At 42.7% G+C, this 12,980-nt stretch overlaps 1 protein-coding gene across 1 annotated transcript in view; it reads left to right on the top strand.

The window, feature by feature from the left end:
• The window catches only part of Kif1b (kinesin family member 1B), a 133,037-nt gene that overhangs the window by 99,744 nt on the left and 20,313 nt on the right, over positions 1-12,980 (top strand). The window contains exons 29-36 of the mRNA XM_051172190.1: positions 1,153-1,238; positions 1,587-1,716; positions 1,859-2,021; positions 4,832-4,922; positions 6,031-6,149; positions 7,299-7,354; positions 9,994-10,102; positions 11,543-11,609. Of these exons, the coding sequence (XP_051028147.1) occupies positions 1,153-1,238; positions 1,587-1,716; positions 1,859-2,021; positions 4,832-4,922; positions 6,031-6,149; positions 7,299-7,354; positions 9,994-10,102; positions 11,543-11,609 (821 nt within the window). The remainder of the gene's footprint in view (positions 1-1,152; positions 1,239-1,586; positions 1,717-1,858; positions 2,022-4,831; positions 4,923-6,030; positions 6,150-7,298; positions 7,355-9,993; positions 10,103-11,542; positions 11,610-12,980) is intronic.

Raw genomic sequence — 12,980 nt, 5'->3', positions numbered from 1 at the left:
GTTCTTCTAGTAGACTCAGCTGAGCACAGTGGTACATACCCCTGGAGGTGAAGGCAGGAAAAGCAGGAGTTAAAGGTCATCCTTAGCTCCATAGTGAGTTTGAGGCCAGCCTGGAGTACGTAAGACCCTGTCTCAAACAGAGCAAACCAGAAAGCATTTATTTCACTGCTAACTGTGTATGAAAATTCTGATACTTTCTCGTGATCATGCCAACATTCTGAGGAAAGAATATGGCTATTTCTGTCTTAACTCACAGATGCTGTACTGTATAAAATAACCTTTCAGCCTTTTTCCCTTGAAAAACTGTCAGATAGTCACATTCATATTGAGTTTATATAAATATAAAGTGTTCCCCAAGTTTCAATATTTGTTGCCTGTTACTGAGTAGAGTCTTGCCAAGCATGTTGAGTGGTCAGACGTTCTAGGTGTAACATTATAAACAAACTCAAGATTAAAGCCAGTTCTTTTCTAACTCTTCTCATTTGAGCAGAAGAAGATAGTTAATCTACAAAAACAGTTGGAAGCAGCAGCTATACTTTTGTTGCAGAGCCATTCATTCATATGCAGGCATAAGGTTATTGTATAATTCAATCGCTGGTTTCTGTACCCTTGTATCTGGTTGCAGTTCTTGATCTCAGACACTTCAGTCTCAATGTTATGTGAACACTGCTACCCAGTTGTCCCCTGGCATGCCAGTAAAGCAGTTTATAGCCAATCGCTGAGCAGAAGGAGAGAATAGAGGTAGACCTCCTGCCAACCAGAGGAGGAGTCGGAGGAAGAAGTAAGGGATCGAGCCACAGGAGGGGTATGGGGACATCAGGAGAGAGAGCTGGAAGAGGGACAGCTACAAAGTGCAAATAACTTTGGGATGTACTCTGGGAGGAAACCAGAGTAGCTTAGAGGGTTAAGAATAGAGTAATAACTACTCAGTTATTATGTTGTGAAGCTTATTATTAGACAAATATAAGAGTCTCAATTATGTGTTTGAGAGCCAGATTAAGAAAGAAATTGAGAAACAAACTCATTTTTGTAAAAATAGCTTTAACATTTGTACACTGAAGTCTTCCCTCCTTACTCAGTAATTCAGTAAGAGCTGCTCCCTCCTCCCACATGTACTTTCTTTCAGTCTTTGGTAACTTTCTTTCTATTTAGCGGATGAAGAAGCTCCTGATTATGGCTCTGGAATTCGACAGTCAGGAACCGCTAAAATATCTTTTGATAATGAATACTTTAATCAGGTAAGTATTTGGGAAGAAAGGAACACCTTGAGGAAAGAAAAAGGAATTAAATGGATTTATGAAGAAGGTGTCCAATGCTGACGCCTCATTACTTTGTCTAGCACTTTAGCAATTCTAAGATGCTGGGGACCCCACAGTTACTCAGTAAAATATGGGACATGTCTAACAGTCACAAAGATGAAAATGCATTAGCATATTGCCTTTTCTCAGGCAGTTCTTAGTCCATTTAATTATTATTTTGTACAAATAATTATTTGTTGTACAAATAAAAATATTATTTTTGTAAAAATAAAAATATATTGGGGAATGGGAGAATATGTCATTTACCTAGTCTTGCCATACTTTCAGAGTGACTTTTCTTCGGTTGCAATGACTCGTTCTGGTCTGTCTTTGGAGGAGCTGAGGATTGTGGAAGGACAGGGTCAGAGCTCTGAAGTTATCAGTCCTCCAGAAGAGGTCAACCGAATGAATGACTTGGGTGCGTAGACAGATGACTGCCGCTGTCCATGAGTACTACAGTCAAGCAGCATAATTACTTTGGTCAATTAGAGGCAGAAAGAATGCCTAGCTCCCTGCGCTTCATATTATTTGAACCATGTGTGTGTCATTTCACTCTTTAGATTTGAAGTCAGGCACTCTGCTGGATGGGAAGATGGTGATGGAAGGATTTTCTGAAGAGATTGGTAACCACCTGAAACTGGGCAGTGCCTTCACGTTCCGAGTCACTGTGCTCCAGGCCAGTGGGATCCTTCCAGAGTATGCAGACATCTTTTGTCAGTTCAAGTAAGTCACCTGTATCAGTTACTTTTCTGTTGCTCTGATAGGATGCCCTGACAAAACACAGCGTAGAGAAGAAAAGCGTTTAATTTAGGCTATGGTTTCAGAGGGGTAAAGCCAATCTTGGCAGAGAAGACAGCATGACAGCATAAGCTGGCTGATCACATTTTCATCCACACACAGGAAGCAAAGAGACAGAACAGGAAGTGGGGCGGGGTTATAAACCCTCAAAGTCTGCCCACAAGGTTGTACTTCCTCATCAAGGCTCTCTTCCTCCATAATCTCCCAAACAGCTACCAAGTAGGGACCAAGTGCTCAAATACATGAACCTGTGGGGGACATTTCTCATTCAAAAAAAAACCATACTGCCCTTTTGCTGGGCCCATTTAGCAAGCTGTTAACTGCAAAGATGTCCTTGTTGCTGTCGAGTACTTTATACCTGTGAAAGATTAAGGCTCTTGAGAGAGAAAGCATGACAGATCTCTGAAAGAACACTTTCTTCACTCAGGACGAGAATAAGAATGAAAACCCTACACTGGAATGCCTCCGGTTCCCTGTGGAGTATGCACCCTATCCCACTGGAGGACTCTGGTGTTCCCTAAGTCCAGGGGCACAGTATCTGATCCAGATGAACCTGGTAGTTCTCAGGACTTTTCATGCTGAAATAGCTTCTTTAAAAACAACGGTTAAACAATTGTCTAGCCAGCAATATCACATATTTAATAGTTTGGAAAAAGGATATGTACATAATGTAAAGAAAAACAGCCACTATATGAAGCGTGTATACAGGAGACATCAGTTATGTTATTGGTGCCACTGAGGTGGCAGTTCAGACTCGCTAGTACTCATGGTGCATGGCCAGGAGAAGGAAAAATAGAGGAGGGGTGGCAGAGCAAGAAAAGGACCTAGGTCCAATTCCCAGGCACATACAGAGGGGCACACAACCATTTGTAACAGTTCAGGGACTCTGATGCCCTCTTCTGGGGTCTGCGTGCACAAACGTGCATGTGGTACACCAGTATACATACAGCTAAATAATAAGCACATAAAATAAAACAAAAAATTTGGAATGTGTGTATTTTTTAAAAGAGTTCCAAAAAGATACTGCATAAACACAGAATACTGCAGTGCAGTGGCAGGGATCGTTGGTACTTTGGAGGATTTGCAGAGGTACTGCCATCCTCAGACCTGGTGAGCTGATGAAAATCAAGAAGAGCATATACTGATATTTTCCCACTATTCAAAATCTTTTCCCCATTGGGGACTGGAGTCTGGCTCAGTGGTTAAGAGCACTTGCTGCTCAGACCCAGGTTCAGATCTCAGCATCCACAAAGAGCTTCACAGCCATCCTTAACTCCGGTCTCAGGTCCTCCTCTGCGCACCTCAGAGGATCATGGCAGACTTGAGTAGCATTCAGCCTTGGAAGCACAGGTGGGTGAGGCTGGAAGCCAGAGCGGGGTGAGACCCCTTGACTCCAGCGTCTCCAGACATGGCGTCCAGACATGGCGTCCTTCCGTGTTTCACAGGAAAAGCCGCTTCACGTTTGATTCCAGCTTCCTCTGAGTCTTTGGGTCAAGGAAGGAAAGGTTTGGGGTGGTGTCCACGTGGGACAGCTGATCTGTCCTCACTGTAGGGTTTCTGGGTTCCAGGTCTTTTGCAGGGGTGTTGCTTGAATTGGAAGGCAGGTCTTTGTCCCAAATTCCAATGCTCTTCTTGGGGCACACATATGGTACACATACACACATGCAAGCAAAAGACTCACTTGAAACAAAGCACATCTAACATTTTAAAATATATTCTTCAGACATCTGTGTGTTGAGCCCTATGGGTAAATACCTGCTATCTGCTGGAGAAACAGGCGCGTAACGTGCATCGCTGTAAACAGAGAAGTCATAACTTTGAGAAGTAGTTTCCTAATGCCGTAGGAACACAAAAACATCAGACTTATGTCAAAAGGATGCTTTTGAGCACCTCTTTTCTAGATGGCAGACTCCTAAGCATGTGCAGCTTTACTGTTCTTGCAGAGCTCACATTTGCCAAGTTTTCTCTATATATGATTTCATTTTCAGTAAAACAAACAAATGAAAAACTTCTGCAAAAGAACAGACTTTATACTTTGTTGATTGGTGTCTTCCTCCCCACCCCCACCGCCACCCCCCGCCGCCCCAGGTGTTGGAGTAGGTTTGTTTGCTTGGTTTTTGGGTGTTGGTGGAAGAGGTTTGGGGGCATAGGTTTGTTCATTCGTCTTGGGGTTTTGGTTGGGGGCTAGTTTGCTTGTTTTAAGACAGGGATTCTCTTGAGTGTTCCTGGCTGCCTGGAGCTGCTATGTAGACCTTGCTGGCCTTGAGCTCCTAGTCCTCCCTCCTCTCCTTCCTGAGTGTTCATATTGCAGTCATGCACCACCACATCCTGCTACAAATTTGTTGAATTGACTTCTTTACTCCCTGTAAGTCATGCTTGTATACATGTCCATTTGTGTAAATAATCAGGGTCACTTAACTTTTTAGCAGTTTTTGAATCTGAAATACTATCTGTATGATATGGAAAATGCTGACATGGAAAGAAATAATCATCATTTGGCCCAGTAAAAACAAACAAACAAAAAAGTTTGTTATCAGAGCCCTAAGTGGGCTCTTTAAACAGATTCTGTTAGATGTAGCAGCACACGCCTTGTATCCAGGCACCTGGAGGCAGAAGCAGACAGATTTCAGTGAGTTTGAGTCAAGCTTGGGCTTCATAGTGAGATTCTCACAAAACAAACAAAAGTAGATTCTGATGAATTCTGATGCAGTATTCATCTGCCTCTTTTTATTAAGCTTTCTACATCGGCATGATGAAGCATTCTCCACGGAACCCCTCAAGAACAACGGGAGAGGAAGTCCCCTGGGCTTTTACCATGTACAGAATGTGAGTAACCTGAACACTTTGCTAGAGTCTCCACCAAACTGCCTTTCATTTTCCTGTCTACTCTGTAAAGTGAGAGAGGGGCCCGGGCTACAGTTGCAGCCCAGCTGGCAGAGTGCTCACCTCACATGCACGAGGTCCTAGATTTGAACCAGCACAAACAAAACATTTTAAGTATATGAAGTGAGAAAAGAAAGGACAATCAAAGTAAACTTAAAGATGAAACATGAATGTGGGGCTGGAGAGATGACTCAGCTGTAGAGTGTGGCATGCTCTTGTAGGCTCGTGAGTTAAGGTCCCAGCCCATATCGTGTGGCTCACCACTGCTTATAACTCTGCCTCCAAATGATCCAAAGCTCCTTTCTGGCCTCTGTGGACAATTGTTCACATATTCAACATGCACAGATCTCAAATGTAGACATATACACATACATAAAACATAAAACATGTACTTGATAAATACTGATCAGCTCTTTAACAAGCCTCTGGCTCACAAAACCACAGATGTCTTAGAATTAATAAGAAGAAATAAAGAATATGGGGACATGAGAAAGGTATTCATTAAATACAAAAGGGAATGTTGCCCATGTGGAAATATTTTAGGATACTTTTTTTATGTGAGAGAGAACAGTTATGTGGAGAGAGAAGATGGGTTTTCTGAAAGATGTAGCATAAATAAAAAGGGAGAAAAGAAAAGAGGGTGTCTGAAACTTGGCGTTGCACCTTGCTCATCGTCCATATTCAGTGCATGTTTTTGTTACATCTGGGCCTTGTAGAGAAAGCCGCCTTAGTGGAGTTTCAGCCAGAGCCATTCCTCAGGCACAACAAGCGAAAAAGCAGGTAGAGAGAGTGACAGGCAAGTCTTGACATATTGAGTAGTAGCAGAGTAAGGTCGATTCTGCTGCATCGTGGAGGGCCTGGAATGCTGAAGCTTGGCAAAGTCACGTAAGAGTGAAAAGCAGAGGAAAACCTGCCGTGTGGTGTAGGAGGCCGGGCAGTGAGGCACCCAGCACACACAGGACGTGAGCAGTGCTGAGGGCTGCTGGAAGCACAGGCGTGAGTCTTCCTACCATGGTCCTACCCTGATCTCACTTGACTCTCTTCTTACTAGATTGCAGTGGAGGTGACTGAGTCATTTGTGGACTACATCAAAACCAAGCCCATCGTGTTTGAGGTCTTCGGGCATTATCAGCAGCACCCACTTCATCTGCAAGGACAAGATCTTAACAGGTTTGAGTGAGATGAGCAAAGACTTTGATCGTTGCTGCTCTTTTGCTGTTTAGTTCCTCAGTTCCTAGAAAAGAAACTCTCTTGTTGTCTTTTGTTTTTGTTTTTTGAGACAGGGTTTCTCTGTGTAGCCCTGGCTGTCCTGGAACTCACTCTGTAGACCAGGCTGACCTTGAATTTACAGAAATCCGCCTGCCTCTGCTTCATGAGTGCTGGGATTAAAGGGGCGCACCACCACTACCTGGAAGGAAAAAATTCTTTTGAGGGATGAAAATAACTAAATAATAGAGTTATAAGTACCCTGTTTTTACTCTTAAGAAGTTTCACTCCTTTTTTGTAGCTAACTCAATCACTAAGTCAGTTTATAGCCAGTTAAATTCTGTCCTGATGACTTTGAATACCTTCCTTTTGTTCTAAGAAGAAATTTTTAATAGAAAGATGGTGCAATAGAGCTAGAACATGCATGTAATTGTTTCTGGCGACCTTTACTTTATGAAGTAGAAACTCAAAAGTGGAGTCATCACAACTAATGAGGAGATCAGTGACACGAATTTTACTTGTTTTTGCTTTTGAGACAGTGTCTCTCTGTGTAGCCCGGGCTGTCTTGGAGCTCACTATAGTAAGCCAGGCTGTCCTCAAACTCACAGAGATCTGTCTGCCTCTGCCTCTGAGTGCTGGGATTAAAGGCGTGCACCACCTAGTGACATAACTTTTTATTGGTGGTAGTGGCAATGCCAGTTGAGATTTACAGGCTGATTTCTATCAAAATGTGTTGGTCTCTGTGTGGGATTGTATTGGGTATCTGTCTTCTTAAAAAGATTTAAGCAATGGAATGCCAGTGGTGGTGGTGCACACCTTTAATCCCAGCACTTGGGAGGCAGAGGCGGCTAGATCTCCAAGTTCAAGGCCAGCCTGGACTACAGCATGAGTTCTGGGACAGTCAGGGTTACACAGAGAAACCCTGTCGTGGGAGGAAAAACCCTCTAAATAGACAGATACATAGAGAAAGAGATAGATAGATAGATAGGTAGATAGATAGATAGATAGATAGATAGATAGATAGATAGATAGATACATACATGTGAACATGCCATTAATGTCAACACTTAACTCTTTTTAGTCCTGGCAAATGTTTTCCTTCTCTCTTTGCAGTCCACCTCAGCCATCTCGAAGATTCTTCCCCCCACCCATGCCTCTCTCCAAACCAGGTGAGCGCAGCAGCTATACTCTGTCTAGTGTGTATACAACTATTTTGAATCATTTTCAGACAAGAGTCACACTGGAGTTCCTTTTCTCTGTGTCCTCATGCTTGGTTCCTGATCTGAGATGAGAAGTCAGAAACACCTGGCTTTGTCTCTCTGGTCTTCTCATTCAGACTCTGATAACCCTCCTTCTTCTCTGTACTTAATGTGTAATTACTTCTGTCAGTCACAACATTTCTTTGAATGCTAAATTTATTCTTCATGTTCAGTTTTGTTGTTGGGACTTTTGTTTTTGATTGACACATAATAATTATATATACATACTTGCGATATATGATACATTTGTAACTATACACTTTGAAGAACACTTGTATATATCAGTATAATTAGCATATGTATATCTTACGCATTTGTAGTAGGTATATTTAAGACCCTGTCTTGTAGCATTTTGACATTGATAATAATAGATACCCTATTATACAATAGAATACCAGAATCTGTTTCTCTTCATTTATCTTGTTTTCACTTTTCTTTATTTTTGTTTTTTCCTTACTGCCCACTTACCAAATTCCCACCCTTACCCTGTGCTCACTCTCCTCCCTCTGTATCCCACGTCCCCACTGGCCTTCAGACCATGAAAGAAAGATTGAGCTGATACGGTTTCTCATGTCTGACTATGTGAACACGCATGTGTTGGAGACCTTTTCTGAGCACGCCAGTGTGCTAGCTTCCTCTGCTGTAGCCACGTTCCAGAACGAGGCTGACTCATTGCAGCCTTTTCTCTTTGTGCCAGTTCCCAGCTTCCAGAACGAAAGGGCACCCAAACGACGTGGTTAGTAGCTAATCTAGCTCTCCTTAGATGTAGAGCCATATGTGAGACGTGATGTTTCTGTTGGTTCCCTTGCTTTACTGTAGAGATCGACACATTGTCAAGATCACATCACAGTTCTTCAGGGAGACTGTAGGGAACCCCTTTTTACCGCCATCTCTTTCACAGCTCTCTGAGGATGACATGCGCTGGTTTTTTGGTTTGGTTTGGTCATTTCCCTTGAGACAAGGTCTTGAGTCCACCAGTCTGGCCTTGAACTACCTAACAGCTGAAGATCTTGAACTTATGGCCTGACTGTCTGATCCAGAGGCGTGTCTGTTCATGCATGTACCATCATACCCAGTTTATGGGGTGCCAGGGATCAAACCCAGAGCCTCATCTATACTAGGCAAGCATTCTTCCTACTTAGCTACGTGTTCACCCTTCCTGATGCTTCTTTGTGTCTTTTGCAGTAGTTTTTTGTTTTTGTTTTTGTTTTTTGGGTTTTTTGTTTGTTTTTGTTTTTGTTTTTCGAGACAGGGTTTCTCTTTGTAGCCCTGGAGTCCTGGACTAGATTTTTGGACCAGGCTGGCCTCGAACTCACAGCAACCCGCCTGCCTGTGCCTCCCAAGTGTTAGGATTAGGTCAGATGTGGTGGCGTATGCCTTTAATCCAGCACTTGGGAGTCAGAGGCAGGCGGATTGCTGTGAGTTTGAGGCCAGCCTGGTCTACAAAATGAGTTTAAGACAGCCAAGGCTACACAGAGAAACCCTGTCTCAAAAAAACAAAAAAGAAAACCAAGTGCTAGGATTAAAGGCATGTAGTCGTATTTTTTATTTTGGTTTTTTAAGACTAGTGGTTGGTTTCTATTTGTTATGTTAGGAATCAAAGCCTGGGACGTGTGCCTGTTAGACAAGCATTTTACCACTGAGCTGCATTCAAGCCTCTCCCCTCCCCTCCTTCCCTTCCCTTCTTTCTTCCCTGAGAACTTAGGGTTTACTTACTTAGATGGCTACCAGAACAGTAACCAGTTTCCTTTTTAGCAGCCCCAGCACATGTGAACCACAGTTGGGTGACTACTGCCAGTGGGCTGTTGGTTTGAGAAATGCTCCATGATTGATAAAGACTCTCCATATACATTATGCTAATGAGTCTTCACAATACCTTTTTCAAAGTAGTAGACTAAATATGATGATCCACATTTTATAGGTTGAGGAGAGACTCACAGAGTGAGCAGCTTAACCAAAGCCACATAACATGAGTCTTGTTGGGCTATGGAATTTAAATCTGAATAAAATGTGAACAGATGATTACTTACAGGTTCCTGTATTTACAGATCAGACCAAAGTCTCAGATCTGTCTACATGTTAGAATCATTGGACAGTTTCAGGCCTCTGGAGGCAAAATCACTCATAACCCACAGACAATATGATTTAATTCTCTGGGGTGTGACCTGGATTTCACCATCTTTAAAATCTTTGTGACTCTTAGGTTTGGGGAGGTCTGGGAGCTGTGGGTTGGCAGACAACCCTGGTGACATGCCAGCTTCTCCCCTAGTGCTTCCCAAGTGTCGTCTACCCAATATGGTTATGATGTATGCTGTGCCCCCAAATAGAAACTCTGGAAAGCAAAAGGTTTTTAATGATTTGTAAAGCACATGCATTTTATGTAAAAGCCTGTTGTCTCAAGTTTAGAAACAGTGTTTTGAGAAGGACCATAGTGCTTGCCTTCCCTGTGCTCTGGATGAGGGGTGCTGATGGGCTGAGTGCATTAAAGTGCCTATACTTTTGCTGAGTAACCAGAACGGGTTTTGACATGTTGTAAAACTTTCTGAAAGTTCCAGCCACCAAGTTAAACACCATGAACAAAACCAGCCTTGGGCAGAGCATGAGCAAGTATGACCTTCTGGTTTGGTTTGAGATCAGTGAACTGGAGCCTACTGGAGAGTAAGTCCAACTTAAAAAAATGTTTTAAAAAATGTTTCAGAATTAGAGATATAGTTTTGGGCCCATTTTGGCTCATGCATAATTATCTTGTCAAATTCCTCTTTGGGATTGAGTTTGGATGTCTTGCTACTGAATGAGATGTTTGGCAGAGGCCGTCCAGTAGATTTGCTTTATAGCAACAGCAATATGATAAAGACCTAATGCACTTGGTTAGAGGGAAGACTGCTGCACAGTGGCTCTATTAAGGTCAGAGGATCAGGTGGTACAGAATTTGCTTCAGGTTCAGACAGAGGTTAGTGGAGCCTGCTGAGATGGCTCAGCAGATATGGCACTTGCTGCCAAGCCTGACAAGCTGAGTCTGATCCCTAGGACAAACATGGTGGAAGGTGAGAACCAACTACTGCAACTTGTCCTTCTACTTCCACACATGTACCATGGTCGTCTCACACACACACACACACACACACACACACAAATAAATAAGTGTAACCTTTTAAAATTAGAATACCAATCTCAGTGAGGGGAGCAGGAGCCAGATATTACCCTGAATTAAAAATTGTCACCTTGCCACTATTTGAGACCACTATATTTTCTATTGTGTCATTGTAGGATACTTTGCAGTACCTTCGTCCCATAGCTATAAGAGGCTAGTAGCACCTCTCCTCGATTGTGCTGACCAAAGGCATCCCCTAGAAAAGAGCCACTCTACTAAATGAACAGGGTCAACATAAGCTTCCTTGTCTTTATGAGCTATTAGAATTAATGATTAATGCAGTCATTGTTTATAGTTGCTTCTGAAATGCCTTGGGAAAAACATGAGCGTATCTGATCCTGAAACAGGCAAGCAGCTGGCTGCATCCGTTAACACAAGTTAGGGAAAAACTGTCACGTAGAGTTCCTCTGTGTGTAACGCAGTGAACTGCCATCAGAGATGATCAGCACTGTGAGCCATTAGTGTCTGCTGTGCGTACGACCCTGTGTTAAGTATAGCTTTGGAACTCCTCAGTTGCCAGTCACTTTGAAGAGTGCGACTTTCCATAAGTAGATCTGTAATGTTATCATAGCTTGCATTATGATGAAGTAGTTACAGTGATGGTTTCTACTGAATTAATTGCTTTCTGAAGCTTAAAATATTTAGAAATAGAAACTATCTGTTTCTTACTCCTACTCAGTTCTGTAACAGTTATACATTATTTACTGAATCATTATGCAAGGAACAGGGATGGAACCAAAAACACATCACTCTTTTCTCAGCACCCCTGTCAGACAGAGATGATGAGAAATAGATATGTGCAAAGGGGACAGATGCAATTGCTCTGTGATTAAATGCCTGCATGGGACCAGAGTGTAGAAAAAGGAAGGTCCCCATGGCTACAACCCAGGAAGACTGGCAGGTCTTGGTAGCCCTGACTTCTGTCTTTTGTGTTTTTATTTTTACAGGTATATTCCAGCTGTGGTTGACCATACAGCAGGCTTACCTTGCCAGGGGACATTTTTGCTGCACCAGGTACTGAAGTCTGAAAGAGAACAACAGATTTCTTAGTTTACCATCTGTTTGGAGGGGGGAATGTAGGAGGACATTTTTGTTTTGTCTTGTACCTTTTTTTTTTTTTTTTAAAGCAGAGTAGGCAATAGCTGGGAATTAAACACAAAACTTCCAATACTGTTCCTGTTTGTATTACTCAGCGTTTTCTAGAGTAACAGAATTTATAAAATGAATCTAGGTAGGTGGGTAGATAGATAGGTAGATAGATAGATAGGAAGGATTTATTTGAATGACTTAAAAGTTGTGGTCCAGCTAGTCCAATAATTGCTGCCTGCGAATGGAAAGTTCAACAGTCCAGTAGCTATTCAATCCACAAGGCTGGATGTCTTAACTGATCTTCAGTATAGGTGTGTCCAGCCATTTTTGGGTTTAGTTATTTCTAGATGTAGTCAAGTTGACAATCAAAATAGATGTCACATTGTTATTTTGCTTTTGTTTTGTTTTTTAGTTTAGTTTTTTTTTTTTTAACAGGGTTTCTCTGTGTAGCCTTGGCTGTCTTAGACTCACTTTGTAGACCAGGCTGGCCTCGAACTCACAGAGATCTGCCTCCCTTTGCCTCTTGAGTCCTGGGATTACAGGTGTGCACTGCCGCTGCTACCACCACCCGGCTGTTTTTGTTTTTAATATACTCTTTAAACCTATTTTAGAATAGCTATTTTGAAAAAGGGTCTGGGGCCTAGGCCGGTGGTGCACACCTTTAATCCTAGCACTCAGGGAGGCAAAGTCAGGAGAATCTCTGTGAGTTCTAAGCCAGCCTAGTCTACAGAGTGAGTTCTAGGACAGCCAAGGCTACACAGAGAAACTCTGTCACACATACACACAAAAAAGAACAAAGGGGAAAGGGTCTAGGGGAGGCCTCATCCTTGACAGAGCCACTGCAGAAGTCACTCTCCTTTAAGGACATCAACAAAGGTAGGTTGTCCATGTCCCAGCAGATGGCCCCACATCCACACCCACACACGTGTTCAGCACTAACGGGATGGTGTGTATTGACAAGAAAGGAAGAGGATGGGAAGAGGACGAGGTGGAAGCATGCATGAGTGGGAGGGAGGTGGTGGGGAGACTGAGGTAAAAACATTGCGTCAGTGTATGAAAAAAATCAGGATCAACTACTACCACTTGTGTCACTTTCATACAATTTTATTTACTTTCCATAATGTTTATAAGCTTTGTGTCTCATTGCCAGTATTCCTTTTGTCTTATTAATTTGTTTGAGACAGATTCTTTCTCTGTCCTCCAGCTGGCCTCCTGGGTGCTTTTTCTTCTCTTGTGTTGGTTTTGGCTGTACAGGCCATTAAATCTGTAGCCCTAGTCAGGTGCAGTAGTGCACAC

The sequence above is a fragment of the Acomys russatus genome, chromosome 29 (genome assembly GCF_903995435.1).
Source record: "Acomys russatus chromosome 29, mAcoRus1.1, whole genome shotgun sequence".
Classification (NCBI taxonomy): Eukaryota; Metazoa; Chordata; class Mammalia; order Rodentia; family Muridae; genus Acomys; species Acomys russatus.
The sequence above is the reverse complement of the archived record's forward strand: the minus strand, read 5'-3'. Positions and strand labels throughout refer to the sequence as shown.